General features: G+C 39.5%; 1 protein-coding gene and 1 long non-coding RNA gene across 2 annotated transcripts in view; one reads left to right on the top strand and one right to left on the bottom strand.

Annotated features, from left to right (window-relative positions):
• Positions 1-5,921: 5,921 nt before the first annotated feature.
• Positions 5,922-10,908, top strand: LOC102195029 (uncharacterized). The gene is made up of 4 exons (XR_001290436.1): positions 5,922-6,104; positions 6,548-6,638; positions 9,326-9,484; positions 9,598-10,908. It is a non-coding gene; the product is annotated as an uncharacterized LOC102195029 (long non-coding RNA).
• Positions 10,909-13,178: 2,270 nt separating this feature from the next.
• Positions 13,179-16,389, bottom strand: part of snap29 (synaptosome associated protein 29) — a 5,986-nt gene continuing 2,775 nt past the window's right edge. The window contains exons 2-6 of the mRNA XM_005738199.2: positions 15,303-15,539; positions 14,970-15,163; positions 14,555-14,640; positions 14,366-14,470; positions 13,179-14,271 (exon numbers count right to left, since the gene is read on the bottom strand). Of these exons, the coding sequence (XP_005738256.1) occupies positions 14,114-14,271; positions 14,366-14,470; positions 14,555-14,640; positions 14,970-15,163; positions 15,303-15,539 (780 nt within the window). The 3' untranslated portion in view covers positions 13,179-14,113. The remainder of the gene's footprint in view (positions 14,272-14,365; positions 14,471-14,554; positions 14,641-14,969; positions 15,164-15,302; positions 15,540-16,389) is intronic.

Genomic DNA, 16,389 nt, shown 5'->3' with positions numbered 1-16,389 from the left:
CTATTGGAGGCTGTAATTACCTCCTGTTTGCTGGAGCTCAACACAGTGCTTTGAGTGGGTGACATCAGAGCAGACACAGAAAAAAACATGGATATAAACACTCAGAGATGTTGTTAAAATGAAGGATTTGACAGGAGTGTGAACTGTGTGTAAACACAGACGGACACTGTACAAGTTAAAGTAATGACTGAGCAAAAGCAACTTGTGAGCAAGGGCACAAAACAGACTTTATTGTTGTTAAGAGAAGCGATGTAGAAACATAATACAAACTGTGTTAGTTGAAAAAATGCAGCTGACACCACATACAGTACAATCAGTTCATGCACAGTCCAGCGATGGCCTCATTTAATGCATTGATAACGGAAATGTTAGGTGATATTTTCTTTTCTTCTTCTTGTTACCTTGCAGGTGATTGCACTATTGTGTTTGTCTGAAAACGCAGTAGATATCTATATACCTAATACCTTCAGCACCATGTTTCATTCACTGTGATTTCCCTGCAGATGTTTCCAGGTTCCAGGCTCATTCAGGTGGATGAAACCTTATCAGCCTCACAGTTTGTGGGATTTTTGGGCAGCTTATAAAAGGCGCAGTGAACTCAACACACCCTAATATAAAACTGACACACAAGCTAAACGTAAACTAGAATAATTATAGATGGACTAAACAGTTAAAGTAAATTACACTATCCACCTGTTAATTGATTAACAGGTGGATAATTGATTAACAGGTGGATAGTGGATCCACCTGTTAATCAATTAACAGGTGGATAATAGTTAGAGGTGGGATGTACTATGGACCGGTCGCCAATCTGTTGCAATGCTAATACAGGCAATCATTCATGCTGACCTTCACACCTGGAGTCAGTTTTGAATCACTAAGCAATCGAACCCCATGCATGTCTTTGGACTGTGGGATTAAACCAGGATACCCAGTGAGAACACAAAGATCTGGACAACATGCAAACCCCACATAGAAAGGACCCAGACTGGATTCAAACCGTATCTACCGTATCAATTCACTTTGTAGAGGGAAAGGATGATAGAAAATGTTTTTTAAATGTAAAACTTTGAAATATATTATCTTTTCAAGGAATCTCTGCAGATGGAAACTCTCAAAAATCAGTTTCTGGTTAAATTTGTGGCTGAGAATGAGTTATGGATTTGTATTCTTATGCTTAGATGAGATTTCCAACTTCGTGTAGTATTTCTTGGGATTGAAATTATAACATATAGCAAGCTGACATGATTTTTCTATTTTATGAACTTCATGTTTTGGTCATCAGTCTGGCTTATATAACTTCAGTAGTTGCAGGCTATTAATTTCCAAATGTACACCTCACAGCAAAAACTACTTGTAGGCATCTTTTGGCTGGTTTAGCAGGTCGAGCTGTTGGCCAGCATTTTTTTTTTTTATCATTCTAGCCACAAACAAAAGTAAAAGTTTAAACCTCTCACTAATTAATGTTTATCTGAAAGGAAAACATCTCACAGTAAGATTAAGAACCAAGGAACAATGAGCTTTTGCTTCTGGCATCAGCACCTCAGAAAATTTGCTTATATTTTATAGAGACGTGCCAAATCTTTATTTGAAATCTTTGAAAGGTTTTTGCATTGGCAAAGATTGTGATAGATATTTAACTACCAGGAGGAAATGAGTTTTTAAAGACATACTTTGTATTGGTCAAAATCAGCACATCTTTTAAGTTGGTTTTGTCAGATTTCTCTGTTTATTCCATTCATGTATGAAATTAAACTGGATAATGCCCCCAAACAACTGCCAAATAAGGTCTCAGAGGCATTAAAGGATGGTTGAAGCGTGGTAACACTTGCTTCCAGAAGGACTTTGATGTTGTCTCCTGTTATAGAAGTGATTTTCATACACCAGTTTCAGTCTTAACTCTATGGTTCCCATTACGATAAGCTCCCATTCCTCTTCATTGACTCTAGAGATCATTTGGGGCAGTAAGAAGCAAGAAGGGGCAGCTTCTCTCTTCTACTGCAGGCTCTGGTGGTTCTCACCCTAACAGGAAAATACATTAAAGCCTCTGCATTTGGTACATGAGACTTTTGCTCATCATTCATCTCTCTCTCTCCTCTCTGTTTCTCTTTATTTTCTCTACCATTCTCTGCCACAATGTTTCCCTCTTTCCACCTAAGTTCACTCCCTCTTTTTCTTCCTTGCATCCCACATGTTCTCTGTTCTGCTAGTAGGGAATGTCTTTACATAATGAAGACTAAACAGGCCAGCTGTTGGATTTTTTTTTTTTTGTTGGGACAAATATGTTAAACACCTCTTGGCACTCACATGCTACATTTTGCAAATCTGATGTCCAGCATCTGATTTCTTCTTGACAGGAAAACACTGCTGAGCTTGAAGGGCATTAACAGTTTTCACTCACTTACTGTAAGCACAAATGAAGGTGCATATGCGTATCACTAAATCGAAGGGGGCTTGCAAAGGGAAACTCCTGCCTTGGCTGTCTGTAGTGTTTGATTGCTGTGTTTGACTCTGTCCACCCATCATCAGGTAAAGGTCAAGGTAATTTCAGTGCATTATTCCCTTTTTCTAGACTTCTTTCCTCTGCAGCTTCAAGGTTTTTGTCAGATTAATGTTGTTGGTGAGCAAATAGTGAGCATTTTCACACAGAGAACCTTTTTGTTTGACGAAAAATACAAAGATAATCTTTATTTTTTGTCAGCACTTCCATTTTTTTTTTAGTGTATGTCAAATCCGAAGCTCAGTTGAAGCAACTACACGAGTAATCTACCCAACTTTGTTAATGCTTCCATTCCTGAAAGGAAAAATTTAATCGTGTTTCACAGACAGACAAAGATCGCCTTATCTGTGAAGCCTCTAACTGTAATTCTTCTTTTTCTTTCTTGTTATAGTGTTTCTTCTTCACTTACCTTTTTTTTCACACACTATGTGTTTATACAAGTTCCTGCATTTAAGCATTAGATATTATTTATCTCTGGCTCTTTTCCACAGCATGTCTTTGTCCTGTCTTTCTCCCCTCAACCCCAGCCATTTGTAGCAGATGGCCGCCCTTCCTGCTTGTTTATAGGAAACATTCACCTGCTATTAGGGCTCAGTCCAGTCTTCTCAACTCCTATTAACAGGCTTGAGGTTCCTGTTTTGGTGAAGATTATAAGGCTTGTCTGATGGGACCAAGGCCCAGACAGGGAAGGGAGGGTGACCGTGGAGGCTTTGAGGTGCAGTGGTCCTCCAGAGCAGCTGGACATCTGGGTCTCATCAGAGAAGAGATGGGGCTGGAAGGAAAGGGAGGGGGTGGGTGAGTGAGTGAAGCTCAGAGCCAAAAAAAGGAGACAGATGGGGGGGAAGAACAAGGGAGAGTGGGGGACAACGTAATAAAAGGAGTGGAAGATAAAGCAAATTGGGCAGGCAGGTCTGAGACCCTAAAATGGAGGTAGAATTCAAGGAGAATAAAAGGAAAGGCAAAGGAATGCCATCCCAAAAGGCTATTATCCCACTGAAACAAGAGTGACTGGAGTTTGGCAGAAGTTGAGATATAAAAGTGCTTATGTTGGATCATTGGTCATTGGTTCTGTTTAGTTTAATGCTGTCTGAGGCTTTGCCTGCTGCCTGAAAAATTAGTCATAGACAAGCAAAGTCCTTTCACTTTAAACTTTGACAGCAACCAGATTTGTACTGTGGTGCTGCTGGTTCACTGAAACGGACGACTTCCCTGTTTTCCATGACACTTACGGTAAACTGGTGAAAATAATCTTGATGAAAACAGAAAATAGAGAAATATCATTAGTTAAATTACAAAAATAGATTTAACCTGGACAGAATAATGCAGTTAAATTGCTCTCCAAAAATAAGAAAACGCACATCTAAAATCTATGTCATAAACTCCGTTAAAAATATCAGCTTTGCCAAAAGACAAAAGCTGAACATGCTGGGAACAAGTGCCATTTGTTTCCTGTATTGGGGTCAGAGGTCAGAGGTGGTGGCAAGCTTTCGAACTGAAGACTTTCTCATTAACAATGCAAACAGGGGACAAGAGTGACTATGTGGGTTAGGCTGTCAGACTGTCAGCAGGGTTGACATGTGGGTGGTGGAATTGTTGCACTGGTTGTGCCAGAAGCAGACTGAGGGACCACCACAGCTTGGTAATTGCCTTCTGACCTCTGGCAAATCAGCCCAAATGGCTGAGACTCCCAGACAGGGCCTTAGTCCTGCTTATGTGTATGTCGGTGTCGATCACAGGGATAATAGCTGTTTCTCCTCCGGGTGTGGGAACTAGCCAACCCTATTGATTTCACTGCACGCTCTGCTATGAAGCAAATACCTCAACTGGACTCCTTGCTTGTGTTTTTCCCACCATGAGAAAGGAAAACAGCGGCATAAAAGCTGCCCGTGAACGTCAGAGGATGTAGCAGCGGGAAGGAAAGGCAAGAAGACAGGAGCAAGGATAAGAAGAGGTGGAGGAGGCAAGGATAGGAAGCTGATAGGGTTGTAGTGTCTAATGCCATCCCACCCTGAGTAATCTTTCAAGAAAGTGCATGTATCTCATCACGTTTACAGAAGCAAATGAGCATGCCTGTGTATTTTAGGGAAAGGATAGAAGAGGTTTAAGTGGGATGATTTATCAGACAGAAATTGTTTGCTGTGTGTGGTGATCTGGGAAAGGCGAGTGTCAGGTGGGCAGCACTAATGTGCAGGAATGCAGAGATTCCACTGTGGCTTTGTGGATCGGCTGTGTCACTGAGGCAGCTGCCCCCCCCTCCTCTCCGAACCCCCAACAGGACCATGGGAATGAACCAAACGGGCGGCATCTTGAAAGCACTCTCTCCCTCTCTCTCTCTCTCTGTCTCATGTTCACACACATAATTATTCACTCACGACATTGTATAGTGGGGTGAGTGTCTATTATAAAGACAGTGTAAGGGAGATTAAATGAAGAGGGAGGATTAGATTCAGTTATGGTATATTTATCTGCCCATTCCCTGTAATTTCACCACCAACGTCTACAAGCTTCAAGCTGGGTGCACCTGCTCTTATTGTCGCAAACTTTTATTTTAAAGGATGAAAACAAAAAAAGCTCTAAACCACAAATGTCAGGCTTTCTAAAAATGTTATGGTGTATACATGCTTACAGCTGTTCACTGTTGTGTTGAACTTACCTGATTTGTTTGTGTGTTTGTGAAGTATGCCCTTCCTTGTAAAAACAAGACTATTAAAATGTCTGCTCCTATTTAATCTCTGTGCTGAAAAGCTCTTGATTACTGCTGGAGTTTTGGGGCTTTGATCAAGGCAGTCATCTAAGTGATACAGCTTCCTCTTTGCTTGATGTAATTAACTAAATCAGCCTACTGAACAGGAAGTATGATTACTAAAACTGCTGTGTTTATGTGGCGTGCTGAGTTCACGGGCGTCCGTGTGTGTGTTTGCGTGTAAGTGTGGGGTAGAGGGAAACCAGAGAGAACAGGATGCAAAATTAGCCACATTTGACCTCAGTTGCAGACTTCCTGAGTCTGGGGTTAGGCTGATCTGAAATAAGTACATGGTAGTGACCCAGTCACTCGCCACCTACCTACCCAAGTAAATGTTCAGTGGACTGGCATCAAAGTCTATATCAGGGCATCTGTTGCAGCTACACTTTAAGCTGTATGGTACATGACAGCAAAGATTAGGGGAAAGTTTGCAGCTCCCTCTGGACTACAGATAAATTCTTTTTCATAATTAGACCTCTTGTTTTACTATATCAGAAAGAAGGGTATTTTTCTTCTTAAACACCTCAGTCTTTTTAAATAAATGTAAATCTCACCTTGAATCCCCTAACTTTATTAAACAACCAGTAACACTGAAGAATCTATGAAGAAATATTACTTTATAATCCATTTAACTCCTGCAATCTTAAGCTAATCTATGGCTTTCTGATTCCCTAGCAGCCATTGACTGTGTGGTGGGATCATGGGGTCCCTGGTCATCATGCACATCTTCATGTGGAATTGGTAGCACGGAAAGGAGTCGCCAAGTATCTGTTCCCCCTAGAAACGGAGGTACACCCTGTCCTGATCTCAAACAACGTCGAGGATGCTTCGGAAACGACGCCATATGCAGCACCGCGAAAGGTGACAGCCTGACTTTTTCTGGATTTATGTATGTTACGGAGTTCAGTTCACTAGCACTGTTACAAATTAAACAAGCGCTTTGGTATTATCTGGGACAACTGTTAACTTTCTTTTGCTGTAAGAAACAAATCTTGAGTCTGCATGCTCCATCTGCCTGTCACTTTGCTGATGGAACAACTGAATTTCCCCACTGAGGAATAATAAAGGATATTTCTATTCTGTCTTCAGCTGTGCACTTTTCCAAGTAATTAAAAAACCTGAAGACAGGAAAACATTTTGAAAACTTACAAGGAAAGCTGAACTCACTTTACCTTAGAGCTGAGTTGCTCAGATTAAACATGAGATGTCTTTATAAGTATGATCTTTACTGGATGCAACAGCTTATTAGACATATTTGCCCTCTTTTTAATTTTCATCTGCCCGTGCTTATACCTGACTTCCAGAAGTCGCAAAAATCTTGCCTAATTCTTTCAAGAGGAACTTCAAGGACCCTTGGAGGAGACCACACATGCTGATGAAGGAGGAGAAGGCCAGGTAAGGCCTTAATATCAAACCGCAAGATACCAGCTTTGTTTCATGTCTCTAGTGTAGGATTTGTCGGGGCAGTGGCAGGTGATTACAGATGCCCTTTTTTAAATGTTTGGTAATTTACTTGAGTTATTTTAGCCTGTGAGTCATGGTTAACGGCTTTGTCTGGCGAAATTATTACATAGAAATTACATAAAAGATTTTATTAAAATATAAAATCTTTTATGTACTTTCAGTAGCTTGAACTACATTTTAGTTGCAAGTGCTTTGGTTGTGTCTGAAATATTTTTTCAGCATTGATTATAGCTGGAACTTCTTTAAACAGTTTTTTTTGTGAATTACAAAATAGTTGGCAGGTCAGTCAGCACTGCTGTAGAACTTTTGATTAAATATTTAATATGCATATTTGAGTTCATACCATCACCGTAATTATACAAACAGTAACCTTTCTTTTCTTGCCAGCAAACTTTCAGATGCATCTCACTCAAGAATAAAGGCACTTATTCAACATTTTTCTTGCTTTCGCTAACTCCAAGGCTGGTGGATTTCACAACAGGTTCATACCATATTTTTCCCCAGTTTTTCCTTTATTTAAAGGTCAACTCTGAGCACCAAAAGATTAGGGAATACTGGCAAAGACTGAGGTTGCTATAGCAAGCACGTCCTCAAAATTTGTTTGGGTGTGTAACATGAACTCTGTCATTGAATATTTGCATCAGGAGCTGACCTTTCCTGATAAGTCAGACGTAATCAATTTAAAAAGAAAAGCCTTCGCTGTATAAATTTGATCTTTGATCTAAGCTGATTACAAATCTTCTCATTATGTTCTCTGGGAAAAAATCTGAGCTGGCTTCCTGACAGCTTACAGCTTTTCTCAGTAATTAAAATGGACATTGGATACTTTTGTTTTGACTGAAACAAAACATCAGGGGACTGGGAGTGCATTACTCATAAATGGCATTGATTCAGCATGAATTTTACAGAGTAAGAGCGATTTCACACAGACATCTGGTATATTAATAGTGGTGTCTTTGAAATTAATTGAAGAAGTGAGGGTTAACAGTGACAAAGGTGAAATGATGATCAGTTGTCTTTGGATGTATATTTAAATCTGGATATTAGTGGATATTAGAGACTGGACATTAAGACAAGGTCATTATAAAATAAGGGAGGATGGACCATAACACAAGGCTGTTATGCAGATTTAGCTTGTAAAAGCTCAGCTAAAGAAAATAATATCTGTCTGGAATTTTTAAGACAGAAATTTTAGTCAAAAAAACAAGTATTTAACAGAAGGTTTCACTGTGGAAAAGTTAAGGAAACAAAGCAGAGACATCCCACTACAGACATGCAGACATATACTTTATGTCTTACAGGCAAATAGAGTAAAGATTTCATACATATTTACAACTTTCTGAAATATTTCTGAAATAATTTGAGGAAGAAATAAAGGGAAACTTCATGTTTTCTTTGACAAGTCACCCAAATTTGGATAATATTTTGTCACACCGATTCGTCTGAATCAGCTGCAAAATAAATAGCGGAATTAACCCATTTATCAGAAAAACAAGATTTATTTGTCCCTTTTACTGTGCAGACTGAGCTGTGATTACGATGGGATAATCCAGGCGATCAAGACACAAGTGAATCACTTGTGTTACTTATCAGCAAATTTTTACTTTGTTAAGTAATTAAAGTATTAAACTTGGGTCACCAGATACAGTCACGATAAAAGTAAAGTACACTTTTTTGAATTGTAATTTTTTAAGTATCAGGGAATAAAACAGTGTCAGATAAACAGCAATGCATGAGATATTACTCCATGTCATTATTTATTTAAAAAGCACCAAGTGAAAAGACAAAGCAGAAGAAGCAAAATGTGAAAAAATAAGCACACCCAACGATTTTATAGCTTGTGAAAGCATATTTAGCAGCAATATCTTGAGAGTTGGTATGAGGCGTTTGTGCTGATTTGCTGCATTTAGATGTGCAAAACATCTCAACTCTGCAAAACTAAGCCATGCTGCCACGTTCCTTTTAGAGAGAAGAGGCTTTTCCCTGTCAATCATTACAAACCATCCATATTTCTTCAGACTTTTTCTGATTGTATTGTCACGAGTTTTAACATTTAGCATTCTAACTGAGAACTTTAAAGTCTGAGATGCAGTTTCTCTGAGCATTGCACAGTCTGATCTTGGGGTGAAGCTATGAGTTTATCACACAGTGCGTCTGCATGTTGGCTTTTATTTTTGTTAAATAAACAAAGACAGAGTGTAATATGTCACATTTTATTCACCTGAGGTTGTATTTAATTAATTTTAAGACCAGCTAAGGACCAGATGATTATTATGCCTTGATATGTAAAACCTCTTAATTCAAAGAAGAGATACTTTGTTTGTACCATTAGTGTAACTTTAAACAAAGCAGGATATTTTTCAGAAACTGGAAAGCTTAAAACTGGCATATGACCCTGTTTCTTCATCTGAACATTTTCCATCTGTGTTTTCTGTTTGAAATGCTCTGGTTTCATATGTGAGAATGAATGATGTGATTGACTGGCTCATTGATGTGTTTCTGAGTCTCAAATATATTATTTGCCTTTGAGCCTTATATTTTTGACTTGATAATGAATGCAGGTAAACAGAGTCTTCTACTTTGACACCTTCTTTCCCTTTCTTTACCCTTGCTTGCAGTTACTGTGTGCATCTGCAAGTAAAACAGGCTAGCGCGGCATGTAGACTCAAACTGTGGACCGCTCGACTGATGAGAGAGACTGCTGTCTGTGTGGAGTGTCAAAGTGATGCCATGGCAAAGTCAGATCGCTGTGGAGGCGATGGTGTAAGAGGCACCAGGTAAACAAGCTAACTGAAAGATAACTGAAGATATGTTCATCCATTACATTCCTAACTCAAGCTTAAGTTAAAAGGAATTTGTTACATGCCTGATGGGCTCCTCTGTTCTTTAGGACCTTCTGGTCAGCAGCTTCAGTCGCGGGCTGTCACGGTTCCTGGATTCGACAGTTTTCTTCTGAGCGCTGCCAGTGTTCTGACAACTCTTTCCTCTTTGTTTGAGGCGGCACGCTACTCTCAGCATCCTGCCAAGTGCAGGACAGCCCTGCCAGCCAAGCCAGACCCTCCAATCCAGATTACTGGATGGGTAACTCAAGGATATTAGCAGCATCCTGCCACTTTTTTTCTTTCACCTCATATTCTGTACTGTATAAACTCTTAAAGCACACATAAATTCTTGCATTTAACGTCTGATTTTACAGCCACGTAATTCTCCTCTAAAGCACAGCATCTATTTGCCTTTTTACCTCTGAGTCTTTGCTATCTACCTCCATCAATACAAGTGCATTTTCTAATGCATAATGTATAAATATAGAAATATATTATTTTGCTTTATATATTTTCTACTTATGATTGGTTTATGTAATGTATATGTGTCTATATAGCTTCAATAATTTGTATCCAACAGTGTAAACATCAGACATCTGTCATTTATCCCCAAACAGTCCTAAGTCATCAGTGGTTTTGGAGATACTAAAACTGATCATCAAAGTCATATCCAAACTAGGATCCTTCGCTCAGTATTTTGATGTTGTATCTTTTTTTTATCCCAAAGGGCAAAGTTGAATATCAGGTACTGATTCTCAGGTGCTTAGATTTCAAGTCTCCTTCATGTCTGCCTCTTCTGGTGGTCAGTCACAGGTGTTTTCAGTAACATGACTCATAGCGGAGATCAATCACATCTGTTTAGACTTAATATTGCTGGAGAGGAAAAAGAGCCATATAAGCGAATTCACTGTGGTTCTGTCTGTCTTGTGTCCAAGACTTAAAAAATGCTTCATGATTACTCGCCCTGCTCACGGGGGAGTTTTATCAGAAGAGTATGATCCAAGATAAATATCGTGAACAGCCAACTCCTATATTTTTAATTAACCGAATCTCCTCCCAGCGCTCCCTACAGTTCCTTTACTTTTTTCAGTTCTGTTTTTGTTGTCTCTGTTGACTCTGTGTTTTCCCTCAAATAAAATACAGACTAACTACAGCTTTACCTTCTTGAGTTAAACGACACAGCATAAATTCCTGCATCTCTTTTGCTGTTGGGTTAAGAAGAAGGCAGGTGCAGTCATGTTATGGAAACCTGTTACTTTCTCTTTACATCCCCCATGTCTGTGTTTGTGTGTTTATTTATTATAAACCATGTGGTAATTTTATAAGTGCAGCACAGCATTTTCTGTACACTGTCCATTAGTGAAATAAAGAAAACTATACCGCCATATCTCCCTCTATTGTATTTCTATTGATGTGTGGATTTCACTGCATCATTGCATTCAGTTTTCAAATCCTTGCCACTGTTTTCCTTTACACACCTACAACATATCTGACTTCTCCCCTGTGCAGTAACTACTAGCATCAGCATGACACTGATAAGTATATTCCTGAGTTTACAAGCAGCATTTCACACCATTTCAACGCAAACATGTCCATTAACATATTTTCTGGCATTCTTGGCATTTTTGCGTGGGCTGTAAACGGGATGACGACAAGCAAAATGACAACTAATGTGTATAATCATGTTTTGTTGTTACACTCTACTGAAATTTGGGGTATGTTCTTGTCATGTAAATTCTGGGAATTTTGTGTATATGTATATATACTATGTGTAATTATGTGTAGACGAAACATGACAGATGTGGCAGCTTACGTCATATGTAAAAGTATCTTCATACTGGTATTTGGTTTGGTTTTGCGGATTGCATATTCTGATAGCCAGTTTGCCTCCTCATTTAGGTGATATATAGACTAGTTAAGTGTATATGGAGAAAGGGATGTTTGAACCTTGAGATTCACTCTGAAAGGCTGCAACTCTTCATGTTTACAAAGCTTGTGCTTTTTGTCACTCTTGGCAGTTTTTAATTTTTTTCCAACCATATGTCACATAAATAATACCAATTAAACCACATTATCAGAGGCTTCTTTGTTCCCCATAATTCTAACTTTATTTGTAACCATTTCCTCTGTGTGGAGTTTGCTTGGTCTCCCTTTGCTTGCATGGATTTTGTCCAGTTACTCTGACTTCCTCCTAGTCCCCAGACATGCATGTTAGGTCCTGTGATAGACCTGTTATGCTGTAGAAGCTCAGATAGGCTCCAGCCTCCACCTAAGCATGAATTAGCACTGTTACAAGGGTGAATGCTCATAACATGACCAATATTATGAGTGCCATCATATGTACAGGTAAATCTTTATGTACAAAAGCTCAGGCTGGTTTGGCTCTCAATGATGTGAATCAACCAGACTCCAACACATCGATTCCTTAAAAAAACTAGTGCATGGCTACTTCATGTCAGAAGTACTTGAACTTCACCTCCTCCATCAATCTCTCCAGCCTTCCTCCCCCTCTTTTCTCTGCTCTCCTCCCTGATTCCTCATCCTAGCTCACTACTAAACTCCCCTTCGTCAGCACAACTCTTTATTTTCTCGTACTACAACAGCGGCAGTGCTGTCTGCCTGACCAGTGCATCCCCTGTGCTGCTCTGCCACTGCTGCTAACCTGCTTTGCAAAGGGCAGGAAGGCCCATCTCTGGCCCGGTGCCTGATGGGCTCCGACAGCAGTGTGTTCTGGGATTACAGCCACTGAAAAGGGGGGCATTCCAGCACTGGTGGCTTTTGTCACAGCATGGCCACTGTTTACTTTTGACAAGACAGCTGTTCAAAGCCCTCCTGGCCCCAGCGTAGGGCGTAAAGGGAAAGAACCCAAAGGTGACTTCCGTTTACTGGTGGCATCGCTGGACTTGGCCTGAGGCCCCTTCTTCTGCTACTGCACGACCATCTTAACTTCACATTTGACATTGCCCTGATGATAATAAAACTTTGTTTCAACATTTCATCCTGCACATGCAAAAATATTTATTCCATTTAATTGCAAAGTTTCATAGTGTTTTCTTTGCCTTGTTTCTTGATTTCTTCCCCATGTCTTGTGCTAATGATGCCACATTTACCCAGCACTTCCATTTGCTTTGTTTACTGGTTTGTATGTGTGCACTACATGTGCGCAGAGTGTCAGCTTGGGGCCCTTGGGTAGCTGGTACCTGTTTTTTTGTATATAGCCTGCATGTGGTTTCAGGATGCATGTACTGTAATTAGTAGTTATCCTAATAAATGCTTTGTGCCTCTGTAGGAGCAGCTGGTCTAACACAGAGGAATGATAATGAATAGACGGCTGAGCATGACACAAGTGGTACACAGCCATACAACAAACTCTCACACAACCTCAAATGACAAAATTAGGAAAACGGAAACAAATAACTATATTTGTGAATTGTATGTAAATTCCTAACAAAATCCTTTCTTTGATCTGAAAAACAAAAACAAAAAAACAAACCAAATCTCTCTCTTGCTATCAGCAACAAAAGTAAGACACATACTACCCAAAAATCTAGAGAAACTGTAGTAATTAATTCCTGGGAATGTGGCGCCCCTCTGTGGTGCTTTGGGCTTCCTGCTTCACTTGTAACAAACAATATACAGGACATCTCAGACTTGTTCAATACGCTTTATTGGCTATGCAGACTTGATTACAACAAATGATAAACATGGCAAAAATAAGACATTATAACCATAAAACCATATTTTTAATCATCTTAATAGAATAGCGTTGTGTTTTACTTAAAAAAAGTGGTTCTTTTAGTCAGAAATGGAAGATACAACAATAATTAGTATAAGGGCTATATTCCTTCTGTGACAGTTTTTATATTAACATGAGCTTGTTCACATTATTTGTCCAATAATGCAGCATTCAATGAATAACCATAAGTACACAGGATTTATATAGGGCTAATCAAATCTTTCAAAAACAAGAATAAACTTCAAAAACAAATTTCAGAAATGTCAGAGGGAAGCTTCACATGGTGAGCGGTGCCAGTGGTGACATGGACTTGGCACAGCTTCAAAAGCTAGTCTACTGTACATACAAATTACACATAAGGCAAATGTGACATGAGCTAGGCTAGCTGCTTGCTTGTTTTTTTTTGTTTTTTTTAAATAATCGTGGCATGGCAGGCCTAGGAATCACAGTTAGCACTGACATATGAATGTCACACAAAAAAAATGATCCAGTTACTCTCCTTTAAGTGAATATTTAATCATTAAAATTAATTTCCTCATTTGTAACAGAATTTGTTTGTTCAGCACGAATGATGAGCAAACCAACAGCCAATTAAACACCTAAGGTGATCAATAAAAACAGAATGGAATCAATGAAAGTTCAACTACATACATTCAGATAGAGTTTGAGAGAAACTTAACAGAGAAAATAAACAACTCCAGTGCAGAAAGAGACAGACAGTGACATCCAAAACAAGCAGTGAATAGTCTTTCCTTTAAAAGAAGGAGGTGGAGAAAAAAAATGGAGGCCCAGGTGAGAGGATGATCTGCGGTCAGTTTTGGTTTCCTTGAGTTGAATCCAAGTGTTTATTACAGTTTTTTTATCTGTTGGTTTGTGTTGTGGATCTTTGTATCCATTTTGTCCACTTTATTTAGCAGACCATCAATGGAGTCGTCCTGAGCATCAATTTCAGCCTGCAGACCAAGCCCAAGATTCTTCAGTCTACCCAAGCCTACACACATCTCATCTAAGACATTCACAAAAGACATCAGTTCAATTACAGCAGACAAACTTTATATAGAAACGTGGTATGTAACTAAATAAGTGCAGCATTTCCCTACCCAAATTTTTGTCAAGAGTGTGGTGAGCCTCCTTCAGGTATCTGTTCTTAGGGTATCCATTCTGTTGAGATGAGCCATCATCTATTGATGCAGTAGCTCCAAATCCTAAAACAATGAAGTAAGAAATAGTGAGAGCCAGTAAGTGGTGGGAAGATACCGTAATGCTGAGGTTCTTGTTCCAGCACTTACCTCCCGTATCCAGTTTTCTTAGGTTGGGGTGGCTAGCTTGGTACTTATCTTCATTTTCTCTGCTGCTGGACAAGGCAGTCTGTAATCTGAGAAAGTCAGATAAGAATTGTTCAAACATTTTGGGAGAGACGGTCAATAACAAGTTGTACGCATGAAAGTAAAAAATAAAAATGAATTACCTGAACTTCTAAAAGAAGTGAACATTACTTTAACACAAATTCAGAGCAACTGTTTTCATGCTTTATTGTAAAATATGATAACTTGTCCCTACACATAACAGCATATCAATCTTTAATATATTGAAAGTCCTCTAAATCACAGAACTCCTTGATTTGTTTAGGAGTTCAAACATGCAGAAATGAAACTGGATGATGCTACCACACCTCACTGACACAGAGAATAAAAACAAACTTACCCTTCACTGGCCTTGTAGGCCTTTCGCTGCTCAGGTGGTGGCTTTGTCTCTGGCGTTCCCTTAAAATAATTGACAAGGCCGCCCCACACACTCTTAATACTGTTAATGTGCCTTTGACTGGTCTTCAGGTCTTGATCCATGTTATCCAGCATCTTGTCTGCCCTCTTTATAGCCTCACCCTGTCGCATCAGCTCCTGCAGACAAGAAGAGACTAATTCAGGATGAGGTATGGGAAGACGGGGCCTTTAAAAATAACTCTTTGTTGACTATGACCTTTTCACAGACAGTGTCAATTCTTTGTATAGTAGTGTGAACCTTATTCGTTTAAGATACCTCTGCAGTTTCCACACCCATCTTCTCCGATTCATAGATGAGGCCAAGTGAGCGGTAACTGCTATCCACAGCAGACTGCGCTGTACGCATCACTTCCTGCTGGAGGCATCTCTGCCTCCTCTCTGCTTCACTCAACCCACTGTCACTTGGCTCGTCATCAAACCCCCTACTTTTAGGCTTGAAATCCTCCTCATCATCATCATCTGCAAACGGGTTGTGGGATTTAGGGTAGGCCATCTGTGGAGCAGAAACAAATGTTTTGGTAATTTTAGCTAAAGGACTATAAGCATCAAGCATCAAGTTACATGCAGTTTAAGAAAGAGCTTTTCTTCACAACAAGGAGTTTCTGTTACCTGTAAATAATGGATTTTACATTGCTTAAAACTGGAACAACTTCTTGGAACACAATCAAACTATAAACAGGTTAATAAAAGATAAGATATTTGGTTCCAGTCTTGATGATCTTTGACTTTTTTCAGCTGCTCCCTTTAGGGGTTCCCTAAACAGATTATCTGCCACAATCTGGCCCTTTCCCTGGCATCCTCTTCTGCCACACCAACCCTCTGCATGTCCTCCTTCGCTGTATCTATGAATCTTCTCTATGGTCTTCTTGTTTTTCCTCTTGCCTGGCAGCTTCATCTTTAACATGCTTTGTCCAATGAATCTAATATCCCTCCTCTACACATATATCAAAACCATCTCAACTACGCCTCTTAAACGTTGTCTCCCAAAACTTGATAATCTTTTAAGTTCACTTATTCACTGATTAAATCCTTCAAACAGTCTGAGTGTTATTTATCTTGACTTCAACTAAATTCGCAAAAGCAACAGTTGTCTCAAGGTGCTTTGGATTGCAAGGTAAAGCCTATAATAGTAGAGAGATAACCCAAAGGGGATCCCCTCCCCTGCCCTCAATTTTTACTGGAAGAGACCTCCGGTGTTCCAGATCTACTGGCGTTTAGATCAACTGGCGTTGGTCGAACAGATGTGTGGCAGTCTTGCGTTTCAGTAGCTCCTACCGACAAACCAGCAAAAAAACGCCAAATGTGTCATCTGTGACACTTGTGAAGTTGTCTCAAACACACTC

The sequence above is a fragment of the Pundamilia nyererei genome, unplaced genomic scaffold (genome assembly GCF_000239375.1).
Source record: "Pundamilia nyererei isolate P.nyererei 1_Seehausen unplaced genomic scaffold, PunNye1.0 scaffold00082, whole genome shotgun sequence".
In the NCBI taxonomy this organism is placed as follows: domain Eukaryota; kingdom Metazoa; phylum Chordata; class Actinopteri; order Cichliformes; family Cichlidae; genus Pundamilia; species Pundamilia nyererei.
This window is presented reverse-complemented; position numbering and strand designations above follow the sequence as displayed.